This window comes from Dipodomys spectabilis, unplaced genomic scaffold (genome assembly GCF_019054845.1).
Source record: "Dipodomys spectabilis isolate Male_0828 unplaced genomic scaffold, ASM1905484v1 ptg000294l, whole genome shotgun sequence".
Lineage (NCBI taxonomy): Eukaryota > Metazoa > Chordata > Mammalia > Rodentia > Heteromyidae > Dipodomys > Dipodomys spectabilis.
In genome coordinates, this window is record NW_024870971.1 from 2,333,573 (window position 1) to 2,349,263 (window position 15,691).

A 15,691-nucleotide genomic window follows, 5' to 3' on the forward strand; every position below is an offset into this window, starting at 1 on the left:
GTCTATTTTTTATGTTCTCTCATAATAGTTCTTATGATTTAATTCACCAATGATTTGGTGTATCATTTGTGAAGACATTAAGACTAAAAAAAATAATATGGTAATTACTCAGGGAAATATAATAGTCATTCCCTGCAATATAAAGTTCAGGCCTCTATCCTGAGATCCAATAATCTTTATATTACATCATATATATATATATATATATATATAAATGTGTTTCATCAAAGTATTAAATTTATCATATGAGAACAATGTAACTGTTGTAGCCAAGCTAACAGGGAAATCTGCTTACATTGCTGGTATCTCAAATTTATTAGTCATTATTACAATTTTTGCATAAATATTAAATGATTTCATGGGCCACTTGTTTTTTCCATAATTAAACTTTATAGTGCAGATTTTTATTATTCATTTCCCTTTTCCTCCATGATCATACAAATGAATATTACAAAATTTAAAGCTACAAACATAAACTATTTTATCACTATATGAATTTTTCTCCAAATAGGAAGGAGGGAATTTATGCATATTTACTACTGGAAAACCTGCAAAATAATACTTGTAATTCTGAAATACAAATAATAAATTCTGTTTGTTTTATCTGCTGAATTCCTTGTAACAATTATTTTGTAAATCCACTCCAACTCATAAAAATCCACTCCCTGCGCATTAATCACTTAATAGCTATCAAGTGTTCTATAATCCACTTTTAACTCTGATCAAATTAACTTGATTATTTTAATAATTCCCACTGCAATTTTAACATTTGTTTATTCCCCAAGAAGTAGTTTGTCCTTTAATGTCATTCCTGTAGTTCATATAATTCATAACTTCAGACATTATAAATACAAGGATTTCAACAACTTTTACTTATTTCGGGGGAGAGGGTTATGGGGCTTGAAATCTGGGCCTGGGTAATGTCCCTCATCTCTTCAACTCAAGGCTAGCCTTCTACCACTTGAGCCACAGCACCACTTCTAGTTTTCTGGTGGTTTATTGGAGATAAAACTCTCATGGACTTCCCTGCCCAGGCTGGCTTTGAACCACGATCTCAGATCTCAGCCTCCTGAGTAGCTATGATTACAGGTGTGAGGCACCAGCACCCTGCTACAACTTCTACTTTCTTTTCACCCAAGTTCACTCTGGAGTAGTTGTTACTGCTTTAAAGAAGTAGCTGAGTAATAACTATTAGTAGAAGATCTTTCTAAAAATCACGTAAATCAACCCACCTAACTTATGCATGAAGAACTGGGTCCACCAATTGACTTAAATTGCCCAGGTGCAAACTTTAAGTAGGTTTGAATCCCATTTTCTGAGTCCCAGACAAATACTATTCTGATATACTAATTGCAACAAGAGTTGTGCTGGAGACATCTTTCTAAGTAACAGGTGGGTGAGTTCAGAAGACATTTATAATTTCTGGGAATAAAAATGCCAAGAGAACAGTGCTGAGTTAAAGAAAGGTAACAGAACAAAATATCAGTGAGTGAGAGGTAGTTATAAATGTGAACTTCGTTTGTTCTTAAAATAATTTGTTTAGTATATATGTGTGTGTATGTATATATATACATATATATATAACTTGTTTAGAATATACATAGAGAGAATATATGCATATGTACATGACATAATGTAGATAAGTGTGTTTGCAATAGAGTTTTGAAAAAGCAATAGCTTGATTTACTGATGAGGTAAAAATGGTTTTGTCATAAAGTTTCAGATCACATCATTGAAACTGAGTTCCAGTGCAGTTTGGGAAGCTTTTCCCTTTCTTAGTGAGAGACAGTTTCCCTAACCACTTTCATAACTTTGAAACCTTGTTATGTTACAGAAATTCTCTGTTCACTTTTACTATTACTTTTATCTCTATAAACATGTTTTATCATGTTATTTAACTTGCCAAAAATGAAGTCTGCTGTTCCAAATTGTGATTGTGCAAGTCAATCAACTACAGCAGTTAAAAATAAAAATTATCTGGCTTCAGATGGCAAGGCCTGTGATAGTTTATTTACAATGAATTTGGAAAAGTCTTTCAGACTTTATAGAGAACATGCTCATCAGGCTTTGAGGGAGAAAGTCTAGCATCAGTCACAAATGTCATTCACATGTACATCTGGAAAATCTAAGAATTAACGAGAATTTCAAGTTCATTCTTGATAATATTTATTAGAAAATTGAAGTGGGTTCTGTTTCTCTATAGTCATTTCCTCTTTTATTTTCTATTCATTTTCCCCAGCCACTCCAAGAAATCATACCCTTCATTTATTTCTATTACTGTATACCTTCCACTATGGCATTCCCACTAATAACCAGTCACAGTTCTCAAATGTTTCTTGTCAGTCTGCCATCTATCATGATTCTATGAGAAAGAATATTAATCACTTCTTTCAAACCCTGTTAGCATTTAGCTGTGAAATTTTAAAAACATCACAAAAAATTTCACAAACTCAGTGGTACATATTTGAATATACTACATTTTAATATTTTTATAATATTTAAATTTGTAACATAAATTGCTGTTATAAAGTATAATATTTAGTTGAAAATATCTAAGTAGTCAATTGGAGGATGTATTTAACACTGATGAACTAGGCAAGGATACAATGAGGAAACAACTGGTGGTAAGCTATAATTAAATCATCTATGTAAAAAATGTCTTACTCTGAGTTTTATTGCTGTATTTTTCCTAGCTTATCTTTCATCTGGAAATGTCAGAGTTCTTGCAGAAATCAAGGTGAATGAATGGCATGGAGTAATCAGTCAATCATGACTGAATTCATACTACAAGGTCTATCTGGCTCTTCAGAACTACAAATCTTCTATTTCCTGTTTTATTTCCTAGTCTATGTGGCTACTGTGCTAGGGAACTTCTTTATTGTGCTCATGGTCATATTAGAGCCACGGCTTCATTCACCCATGTATTTTCTGCTGGGTAATCTCTCCTTCATTTTCATGTCCCTAGCCTCATTTGCCACCCCCAAAATGATTGCAGACTTTCTCAGTGAACACAAAGTTATCTCTTTTGAAGGCTGCATAACCCAGATATTCTTTCTACATCTCTTAGGAGGGGCTGAGATTGTCCTGCTGATTTCCATGTCCTTTGACAGGTATGTGGCTATCTGTAAGCCTTTATGCTACTTAACCATCATGAGCAAGCAAATGTGCATTTAGCTGGTAATACTTTCCTGGATTGTGGACATCTTCCACTCATTGAGTCAGTTAGCATTTACTGTGAATCTGCCTTTCTGTGGACCCAGTGAAGTACATAGCTTCTTTTGTGACCTCCCTTTGGTGATTAAACTTGCCTGTGTAGACACATATATTCTAGCAGTGTTCATGATCTCCACCAGTGGTATGATTGCCCTGGTGTGTTTCATCCTTTTGGTGATTTTCTACACTGTCATCCTGGTCACTGTTCGGCAGTATTCCCCTGGTGGGTCTTCTAGAGCCCTTTCCACTTGCAGTGCCCACTTCACTGTTGTAACTCTATTCTTTGGCCCCTGCATTTTCATTTATGTGTGGCCTTTCACAAACTTCTCAATAGAAAAGGTACTTTCTATATTTTATACTATATTTACTCCCTTGTTGAACCCAGTGATCTATACTTCTAGAAATAAAGATGTCAAGGTTTCTATGAGGAAACTTAGCAGCCATATCTTTAAATCTATGAAAATTGATTGTCTTTCTTAATTTTCCTCCTACAAAATGAAATATTTATTCAGCACTTATCCTCATTAATTTATTGGCCAACATAATGCCACTACTTTAAGAAATCAGTGAGTTCATAGCTCAACCTACACAGCAGTCACTGAATTATGCTCATATTTTGTGACACACTCAATATAACCTTTACTAAGAGGCATGATTTAATTCATGCTCAACATTTTAAAGTATAAGGACAAACATTTTAGAATATTTTACATTACATTACATTTTAGAATAAGGACATAACATTTTACAATATCTGACTTTTGTTAGATATATGAGAGTACCAAGATGTGGTATAGCACCAGTGAACCAACGTAATGATATTCACTACTCACAAAATGTTGAGGAATTATTTTTAATTCAAACCAGAAAGGAATAGTTTAGGTTGAGAAAAAGTATTTGCTATTTATTATGCTTGCAACCCTATTTAATAAGAAATCATATTTTCCCTTCACTGCCTAGAATATATTCCATAGCTTTAAAGCATTATGGTAAACTTCTGTTATATATTTCAAAGTATTAAAGGATTCTACAGTCACATATAACAAACCCTTACCAATAAAAAAGATACAAAGGACCCATGAAACAAAGTCTACCACCTTATTTGATATAACTAATAACTGCTGTTTTTAGAAGATAGAAATCATCTATGAATCTCTTTAATAGGTGAAGAAGTTGGAAATCCAGTATGATGTTGCTTCCCAATTTCATGTAATTATTGGATAACAGAGTCTAACCCAGAAGGAATATTCTCTATCTTTCTCCTTATTCTCTCCTTCTTGCCAGATTGTCTTTCAGAAAAAACTCTGCAATCGGTTTTGAAGAGCTACATGCATGAAAAAACATTTGCCTCATAATATTCAACTCCTGTAAACATTAATGATTAACTATAACTACTAGCTTTTTATTTTTAGTTTGTATAATTTTTTGTATAACGTGATCCTGGTAGACGAAGGCAGATGGATAACTGATAACTGGTAGATTTCAGGAACTGAATAAAATTATTAATCAATGAATCAATGGTTATATAGATGATAATAGATGTTTATGGCAATATAAATTGGGGGAAGGTAGATACACAGATAGGTAGATACACATATCTTTATCTGTCATAAAGAAATTATGTTTCTATATTGTCTGGATATTGAACCTATGTCAATTGTAACTGTTAGGAAAGTTATTGGATTTGGTAGAGTAAAACATATATAGTTTTAAATGAGTTTCTTATGATAACTAAAGTCAGTAGAGCTTATTAATGCATTTAATGGTAACTGGAGAATTATTGATTTAATGTCATTGTGAAAAAACAAAATTTTTAGATGATTCTGAAAATTATAAACCCCTCTCCCATTCTCTAACCTATTAATAAGTCCAAGTCTCTAAATTAGATTATTTATATTTCATCCTAACCAATAGTATATGTTAAGCTTATCAGGGTAAGAAGCACTGTACATGTTTTCAACATCAAGAAATGATTTTTGTTCCTTGTAGTGACCTAATATAAAACATGCTAGAATTATAACTAAATATAGGCCATGTCATATATTATATGAAAACCCACAATTTTAATTTAATCCAACAATGGGATCCTCGTCTTACAACTGTTCTACAGCTTCCTCATCAACCCATATAAAGTGCTAAGTCTTGATCATTAGAACACTTGGTTAGCTTATATATCTGCCTAAGTCTTTAGCTTCTGGTCTTTTACTATCTCAAAAAGAAACAGTAGCAATTTTTTTTAATAATGGAGAGCTCCATTTCACAACATACACCATGTTGTTTTATATCTCCACATTTGCATATATTCTTCCTTTTGTTTCGAATGCTCAACCCTCATCTATGTCTTCCCTAACATTTTGCAATTCCAATTTAATATTCACATAGATTATCACTGAAGTCTGTTAAATTTATTAACATATTGGCAAATCCTTTCTCTGTACTCCAAATCTAATGTGCAGGTAGTTATTATAGTGTCTTAAATAATATTTCAGTAGGTATACATGCCAAGCATTGTAACTTTTAAGAGATAGTGAGTAATACAAAATCTAGTTTCACACTCATGGAATTACAGGATAGAAAATCAAAAAATCATTCAAAAATAATAATACAAATATTTCTGATTATATCTTTATAGAGTATGAGAAGATGCATAGAAGAAGACATTCTCTTCCATATATATGTATATATGGAATACATTTATATTTATCTGTAATCCATGCTGCATACATATATGTAATATATATTTAAGTATAATATATACATATACATATATAAGATATATGTATATATTTATTAAATATTATAGCTTTATTTGTTTTTCTTACTGTGAAGAATGTGTTCAGAATTTTTCTGGAAATTACATTCAACTTGCTTATCATTTTTAGTACTATGTTCATTTTAAAAATATTAATTCTTCCACTCCATGAACATGGTCTTTCCATATTCTAGAGTCAACATCAATTTCTTTCTTAGGGTTTCATAGTTTTCACTTCATCACCTTAATTAGGATTAGTAGGTATTTGGGGGGGCTATTGTAAATGTGACGGTTTTCCTGATCTTTCTCAATATGTTTTTTTTGTATACTGAAAATCTACTGAATTTTGTGTGTTGATTTTGTAACTTGTAACCTGAAACATTATTAAAAGTGTTTATTAGTTGTAAGAGTTGTGAAGTCTTTATGTTTTTTTCAGAATCATATCATTTGCAAATAAGAAAAATTTGACTTGTGAAATTCTTATTTGGGCAAGAATTCAAGCATTTTGGAATCACAAATATGAAATGGATTTGTTGTGATCTAGATTTTCAAAAACCAAAAGTAGAAGGAAGACTATTTGGGTGTTTGATGAAGCACAGGAGAAAGAAGGGAGGCAAAAGAAAGAAAAGAGATGACAACGATCAAAACACATACTATTTATATACACAAATTTCAAGTGAACCCAGTATTTTAAACAAAATTTAATTAAAGTAAAGTAAACAAAATGGATTCCAGGAAGTGGAACCATGTTCAAGGATGTGGAGAGTATTGAGGAGGGAGAGACACAAATGAGAGTAGGGAAGGATGAGCAGATTAATTCATTATATTCATTTACATTGTTTAAAAATTAAGCTATGTCAAAAATTAAACAAATTCTCAAAGAAATAACAATCCCATCAGTAAGTGGGCTAAACACTTAAAAAGAGACTTCTCCAAAGAAGAAATGAGAATGGACAATCGGTACATGAAGAAATGTTCAACATTGCTACCCATAAAAGAAATACAAATCAAAACAACATTGAGATTCTACCTCACCCCACTTAGAATGGCAATTATCAAGATAACTGGTGGGGATATGACCAAAGAGGAGTGCTAATGCACTGTTGATGGAAATGTAAATTTGTTCAACCAGTCTGGAAAGCAGAAATATAGAGGTTTCTCAAAGACTAAGCATAGAGTTCCCCTACGACCCAGCACTCCTGGGAATTTACCCAAAAGACCACAAACAAGGCCACATTAAAGCTACCAGCACAATCATGTTCATGACAGAAATATTTACCACAGCTAAGATATGAAACCAACTCTGATGTCCTTCCTTAGGTGAATGGCTCAAGAAAATGTGATATATCTATATATTTATATCTATAATCTAGCTAGCTAGCTAGCTACACACACTCACACTGGAATTCTATGTGTCCTTCGAAAATAATGGCATTTCCTCATTTGTAAGGAAATGTAAAGACTTGGGAAAAAGTATATTAAGTGAAATAAGCCAGAAGAATGGCTAATACAATATGTCGTACCAGTGCAGAAACCTTACCTTACCTTAATGAGAGAGGCAGTAAGGTTGCATTTCGGACTCAAACGTTTCCCTTTGTATTCTTGGATGGATATTAAGTATTCATTCTCCAGCTTCAGACTGTTTTAGACTTACTTGCCAAGTGAAATCTTAAAAAAAAAAATCTGGTAAAGGCAATATACCATAGGGGTTACAGTTACATAAGTAAGGCCATGAGTACATTTCTTTTTGAAGTGTTGCCCTCTCCCTAATTTTCTCCCACTTTTTCTCCCCAACCCCACCCAAGTTGTAAAATTTATTTCCAACATTGTGTCTAGTATCATTATTGCATTAGTTCACCCTTTGTCCCACAATTTCTGTGAATCCCCTTTTCTTCCCAAATCAGATAAACTTACATACAAGACAAAGAAATCAAAAACATTGAAAACAGGTAATAAACCAAAGGAACAAAAACTGAAAAAAAATAAATTATTACAAACAATACACAAAAAAGAGAAAAAGGAACCTCATTTCCATTTCTTTTTTCTTTTTTTTTTTTTTTTTTTTGTCGGTCGTGGGGCTTGAACTCTGGGCCTGGGCGCTGTCCCTCAGCTCTTCAGCTCAAGGCGAGTGCTCTACCACTTGAGCTACAGCGCCACTTCCGGTTTTCTGGTGGTTTATTGGAGATAGGAGTCTCACGGTCTCTCCTGCCCGGGCTGGCTTTGAATCGCGATCCTCAGATCTCAGCCTCCTGAGTAGCTAGGATTACAGGCGTGAGCCACCAGCGCCCGGCTCATTTCCATTTCTTGCAGCTCATTTTGATAACCATCATTTTATGTAGTAATATGAACATATTGTGATCTTCTGTTAAAAATATGCTAGATATATTCTAGTGATTACAAATGAGGGAAATCATGCAGCCTGTATTTTCTGGACCTGGCTTGCTTCACTTAATACAATTTTTTTCCAAGTCTTTCCATTTTTTTACGAATAAGGCAATGTCATTCTTTCTAATGGAAGCATAGAATTCCATTGTGCATGCATACTACATTTTCTGATCCATTCATCTACTGAAGGACATCTGAATTGATCCCACACCTTAGTTATGATACATGATGCTGCAGTAAGCATGGTTGTGCTGATAGCTTTATTGTGGCCTTGTTTGTGGTCTATTGAGTAAATGCTCAGAAGTGGGATTGCTAGATGATAGGGGAGCTCTATGTTAAGTCTTTTGAGGAAACTCCACACTGCTTTCCAGAGTGGTTGAACAAGTTTACATTCTCACCGATACTGCAATAGCATTCCCCTTTGGCCATATCCCCACCAACATCTGTTACCATTAGTTTTCTTAATAATGGCCATTCTAACTGGGGTGAGGTGGAATCTCAATGTTGTTTTGATTTGCACTTGTTTTATGGCCAGAGATGTTGTCTATTGGCCATTTTTGTTTCTTCTTCAGCAAAGTCTCTCTTTTAATGTTTAGCCCACTTTTGATGGGATTATTGTTTCTTTGAGGATTTGTTGGGGGTTAATTTTTTGAGCTTTAAGTATATTTTAGATATGAGGCCCTTGTCTGATGTATAGCTAGTAAAGATCTTCTCCCAGTCTGTGGGCTTTCTATTGATCTAGCTAGCTATTTCCTTTGCCATGAAGAAACTCTTCAGTTTAATGCAATCCCATTTGCTCAGTCTTTATTTGATTTGTTGTGTCTGTGGTTCTTTATTTAGGAAGTTTAGACCTGTGTTAAGGGGCATAATATTTTCAGGGTGTCTGGTCTTACATAGATGTCGTTGATCCATTTGGGATTGATGCTGGTGCAGAGTGATATACAAGGATCTAACTTCAATTTTCTGTACATGTGTAGCCAATTCTTCTGGCACCATGAGTGAAGAGGCTGTCTTTCTACCCTCATTTGTTTTTTGATCCCTTATCAAAGATTAGCTGACCATAGGTCTGTAAGTTGATTTCTGGGTCTTTGATTCTATTCCAGTGGTCCTCAGGCCTGTTCATGTGCCAGTACCAAGCTGTTTTTACAATTATGACTTTGTAATAGAGTTTAAAGTTTGGTATTGATATTCCTCCAACACTGTTCTTCCTGCTAAGGATTTTTTTGCTTCAGAGTCTTCTGTTATTCCATATGAATTTTTGTATTGCTCCTTCTATATTACTGAAGAATATTATTAAGATTTTGAGGGGTATTGCATTGAGTTTGTAGATAGCCTTTGGGCAGTATTGCTACCTAATTCTATTATGTATAGCTCTAGTTGAATAATTTCCATAATGATACATTTTCAATATTTCCAAACACGCAATTTATTATATTTTCATACATTTATTAAGTCTTTGTGTCTGTATAAACATTTATTAATTGCTATATATAAAGTTATTCTAAATGTCATCATTCATTTTCCTGTTAACATTTTAGTAAGTCACATCATGTAAGAATTTGAAGCATTCTCATTACTAACCATTTGATAAAATGCAAGAGATGAAATATCAAATAATACTTCATACGTGTTTATTTAAGACATTATTTGATTTTAAAAGGTACTGTCCTATTACCCATAGTGAAATTATTATTTTGCCTCTTTCATGCAATCCTGGGACATGTTTCAATTGTTTTCCAAATTATTTGTATTATCTTTAAATAGTTGTACTATTTAAATGTCACTATTCAATATCAGTTTATAAGTACAATGCATCTTGACCATTATTCCCTTTTCATCCTAACCTGTCTTACCAATTTTCCTAGTTTCATAGGCTATACATTGAACATTATGAAAAATCTGCACATTATAATACTTCTTCCAAAAATTACAGGCACACAAATGAAAGCATTAAACTATAGAAATGCAGCAAAAATAGTCAACATTGGCACAGATCCAACATTAGATAAATTCAAACTCCATTCACTAAAAACCTATGTCTTTTAAGTTCAAGTATGTACTTCTATCTCTGTTTCTGTAACTTCAACTTGTGTATATTTATCCCAGTAGTAACAGCAATAATTATTAGACTTTGTATGAATGCCAACCACTGCAGAAAAATCCACATGTATTTTTTGCATTATCACGATAGTGGTAAAATACTATTAACAAATTTTACATGTGAAGAAACTAAAGATTAATAACACCATAAAAATTAACTCAAACCTTCACAAGTGCTAGGACTGGAATTCAGACCTACTCTAAACTGACACTAGCTAATTATTGGATAAATGCCACTTAAGACAGAGTGTATATTTCAATAGGGTATCTAATACCCAGAAAGGGCTTGCAATAGAGTACGTGTCAACCAATAATTATAAAATAAAGATTGATATCTAAAAACCAGAGACTCACATTAACAAAAGAAATAATGTGGAAGAATGAAAATGAGGGGAAAATACCTTTCCAAATTAACCTGTTTTTATTTGTTTTAACCTAAGATAATAAGAAAGGGTTTCTGATTTGGTTTAAAATAGTAACTAGTATTCTGACTGAGACTCAGTGACTCACGCCTATAGCCCTAGTTACTCAGGAGGCTGATACCATGTTTCAAAGCCAGCCCGAGCAAGAAAAGCACAGGAGACTCTTATCTCCAATACACTACCAAATAAAAAAGAGACTGAAGTAGAGTTGTGGCTCAAGTGGTCAAACACTACCCTTGAGCAATAAAAGCTCCAGGACAGTGCCCAGACCCCGAGTTGAAGTCCTAGGGTCAGTAATAAATAAGTAAACTAGTTTTTAAATTTCTTTATAAATGTCTAAAGAATAGTATATTTTAAATGTAAAATATCTTAGAAGAAATGTTACTACTGAAACATACAGAGATCTTTTTGTTTGTTTATTTGTTTTTCTTTTTTCAGCTATTTTTGTGAAAATACCGTACAGAGGGGTTACAATTACAGGGGCAAGGTAAGTACATTTCTTATCCAGCATTGTTGCCTCCTCCTTTATTTCCCCTTACCATCCCTTCCCATATCCCCACGCATCCTTCCCCCGCCCCCGCCCTGCGCCAAAGTTGAAGAGTTCGTTTTTCAACATAAGGTCTTGCACATCTCATCATTGCAATGGGTCCACCTTCCCCTCCACAAATTATACCAACCTCAAATACAGCGAAAACAGGGGTTATACCGTGGGGGAGGGACATACAAATCAACAAAGAAGTATCTTATAAATATATTAGAAACAATAGCAAGAAAGAAAAACCATTTGAGTCCTTATCTCCTTATCTTGGGGTTTATTTCGCCTAACATCAACTTACCTTACCATTTCATACAGAGACCTTAAAGGTCCAAGTTTAAAAATTTGTGAACTATGTAACTTGGTGGGGATGGAGATGGGAGGCAAAACTGGGAGAAAGTGAGGGAAGGGGTGACATTATTCAAAAAGAAATGTACTCATTACCTGACTTATGTAACTGTGAGCCCTCTATACATTGCCGTTACAATAACAATAAAAATATATAATGTCTTGTAGAATAAAGATAAATGTAATGAAATAATAGATTTCATTTGTTTAAAAAAGTATGAAATTGTTAATATTTCATTCTTTTTCTAAGGTAAGGGCTTATGTTTTTCTCATTGTACTCATCATCCAAATTCCAGACATCAATTACTCTCAGAATTCTTTTCATATAAGTCAATTCAAGGAGACATAATCAATTAGTATGTCACAATATCAAGCAATCTAACCTAGTTTTGCCACACACCCTCATTACAAAGGGAACGTGGAAAATGTTCTCTCTTGTTTCTTTTTGTGTCAGTTGTGGGACTTGAACTCTGGGCGTAGGCGCTGTCCCTGAGTTCTTCAGTTCAAGGCTAGTGCTCTAACACTTAAGCCACAGCGCCATTTCCAAATGTTCTTATCTTCTTCTGTCATATGTCGAAATTAAGTCTTAGAAACATCCAGAAAATAGAATATCAAAGATTACAGAAATGGAGCTTTGACTTTAATGAAGTTATTTTTCAAAAGCATAGTACTTAAAAGTCAGCTGCCAACTGACACCAATGGCTTGTGTCTGTAAGGCTATCTACTCAGAAGGCTGAGATCTGAAGATCACAGTTTGGAACCAGCTTAAGCAAGTAGGTTCATAAGACCATTATCTCCAATTAACCACCCAAAAGGCTGGAAATGGAGGTGTGACTCAGTGGTAGAGCACTAGCCTTGAACAAAACAAAACAACAACAACAAAAACCCAAAACTCAGGGACAACATTCAGACTGAGTTCAAACCTCAAAATCAGCACAAGAAAGAAAGAAAGAAAGAAGGAAAGAAGGAAAGAAAGAAAGAAAGAAAGAAAGAAAGAAAGAAAGAAAGAAAGAAAGAAAGAAAGAAAGAAAGAAAGAAAGAAAGAAAGAAAGAAAGAAAGAAATCAGATGCATTTGAACTAAAAGTCAAAGAGAAAAGGAAATGACATTTTTAGAATTTATTCTGTGTAATTTCTATAAAATAGTCACAGGAAACATTAAATCCTTTTTGTAATCCTTGGATATGAATTTATTAATTTTTTGGGTCCAGTCGTGGGGCCTGAACTCTGGGCCTCGGTGCTGTCCCTCATCTTGCAGCTCAAGGTTAACACTCTACCACTTGAGCCACAGCGCCACTTCCGGCTTTTTTTCCTTTTTGCTTATGTGATGCTAGGGAATCGAACCCAGAGCCTCAGGCATGCAGGGCCACTGAGCCACCTTCCCAGCCCCAATCCTTGGATATGAAAAAAAAATACTACAACTAGGAAATGATCTACAACTCAATCTAAGGTCCACATTGATGTAGGACAATGTTCTTTGTTCCTAGTAGTGACTCAGCCTTAAATTAGCTCTATGAGTCCCCAACCTTTTTGTCCTTTAGCTGTGAAGAAAATAATTGGTTAGCTGATTTCTAAAGACAACAATAAAAAAATCTATGTAACATAATCCATAATAAAGCAGGAAAAGTAAACTATATATGTCATAAATTATTTCATATTGTTTTCACTAATTATAAAGAACATTAGAAGCAACGTTTATACTGAAGCTAATAATATTTTGAAAATGAAAAATAGGTCATGAATTTAAATAGTTTAATAGGACTCAAAAGCATTTAATTTTGTAGCAAGTGTTTAATCATACTTACACATTTTCCACTGACATCTTTCTAAAATTCAATTCTATTTAAGTAGTATTTTACCTTCTATAATTTTAAACTTTCCAAACTATTATTACTTTATTTACTATGTCTACTATCAAGTGACAATTACAGGTTTAAGAACTTGGGCTGTTAAATTTTAAATCCTCCAAACTATCCTCATGTTCAAAATTGACTGAACTCAAACAATTTGACCCTCTCAATCAACATTATTCGACAGCATTCAAAGTTTTTTCTTTACAATGTCAATTTTCTCATGGAAAAACTCTAAGCTATGAAAAAAATATATTATTCCCGAAACTCCTAATAAAACTATGAATTAAAGTGGATGCTATCAAGATACCACCATATGTCTGATAGCAGAGTGGAATGTTCCTGGCTAGAAAACAGTCCTCTCTATGTAGGATTTGTGAATCTATAAAATCCTAAATTTATGTTCACAATTTTGATAGCATATGTATTTTCTTTGGAAATAAACTTCAGATTTCAACAGATTACCAAATAGAATTACAATCTCTCAATAGGTTTGTAAGCATTGTACTTTTAACCCAAGTGTTACATATTTTCATCACTGGCTTTTTATTACACATGTTTTTAGATAGATGGATTCTTCTGTTAACAAAACTCAAAAGTTGTATCTCAGAATATTTCTGTGCATTATACTGGATATTGTGTCCCATAATTGCCATACTGGTTACTTAGTTTCTTCACTGCTGTCTTTACTTCATGGTTTCTCAATGTATAGATAAGAGGATTCAGAAAGGGAGTAAAAATGGTATAGAAAACAGAGAGAATTTTGTCCACCAGGAAGCTTGTGAAAGGCCACACATAAATAAAGATGCAAGGCCCAAAGAACATAAACACAACCATAAAATGTGCGGTACAAGTAGAGAGAACTTTAGATGATTTTGTGGAGGAGTGATCCCTGAGAGTGACAAGAACAACAATGTAGGAAGTGAGCAAAAGCAGAAAACTTACAAGAGCAATAACACCACTGGTTGAGATCATGAAGATCCCAAGAACATACATATCTATACAAGCCAACTGGATAACCAAAGGAAGGTCACAAAAGAAACTATCTATAACATTAGGACCACAAAATGGCAAAGAAAGCATAAATACTAACTGGCTTGCTGTATGTAGGAAGCCCACTGTCCAAGAAGTTATCACAAGCCCAACACAGACTTTTCGGCTCATAATTGTTGAATAATGGAGAGGTTTACATATGGCAATATACCTGTCAAAAGACATGGAAATCAGTAGTACAATCTCAGTCCCAGTGAAGAGGTGTAAAAAAAATATTTGAGAAATGCAGCCTTCAAAGGAGATGGTTTTACGCTGAGTCAACAAGTCCATGATCATCTTTGGTGTGGCAAAGGAGGACAGGCACATGTCAATGAGAGACAGGTTGCTGAGCAAGAAGTACATTGGGGAGTGGAGATAGGAGGTGGATTTGATTGTGAGCAAAATCAGACAGTTGGCAAGCATGGTCATTAAATAGAAAAGAGAAAATATAACAAAGAAGAATATCTGAAGCTCAGGAGAATCAGTAAGTCCAAGTAACACAAATTCAGGTACTCTGGTTTGGTTGAATCCCTCCATTGATTTATAGCTAGATCTGCTTTATCATCTTGGAAGGAAGAAAATTACAGAGTTGGAAAACTGTGACACTCTTATATCCATATCTAATGGACTGATGACTTCACTTATTATCTAGAATCCTCTAAAAAGCTTTCACAATAAGTGTTAAATAGACCAATGCCAACAGATGTTAACAAATCAGTATAATAATATTGTGCTGATAACACTATAGTTGGAATTAACATTAATATAATTAGAAAAGAATAAGTTAGGTCATTTTATCTGTTCAGAGAATAATCTAATAGAAAGGGAATCAATAAATGAGCTATTTGATTTTAGTTTCCTACATCTGTTCCATTAATTATTTTCAGATTATTCCTCACAATGTGCTTAAAAATAAGTAGTAATAAACATGAAACCTTACATTATGAAAATGTGAGACCACTGATAAAATGTGTTAGGCTATAGATCAACATTCATATCAATTTAACTGTTGTGAAAGTAACGATGTTCTGATTCAGTGAAAGGGTGAATTTTGTG

At 33.7% G+C, this 15,691-nt stretch overlaps 2 protein-coding genes across 2 annotated transcripts; one reads left to right on the forward strand and one right to left on the reverse strand.

Annotated features, from left to right (window-relative positions):
• Positions 1-2,745: 2,745 nt before the first annotated feature.
• On the forward strand, positions 2,746-3,693 carry LOC122126957 (olfactory receptor 4K3). The gene is given in 1 exon segment (XM_042701502.1): positions 2,746-3,693. A coding segment is annotated over 1 exon segment (948 nt).
• Positions 3,694-14,227: 10,534 nt separating this feature from the next.
• LOC122126958 (olfactory receptor 4K2-like) lies at positions 14,228-15,172 on the reverse strand. The gene has a single exon (XM_042701503.1). It carries the CDS (start codon positions 15,170-15,172, stop codon positions 14,228-14,230), a length of 945 nt encoding a protein of 314 aa, XP_042557437.1.
• Positions 15,173-15,691: the final 519 nt, after the last annotated feature.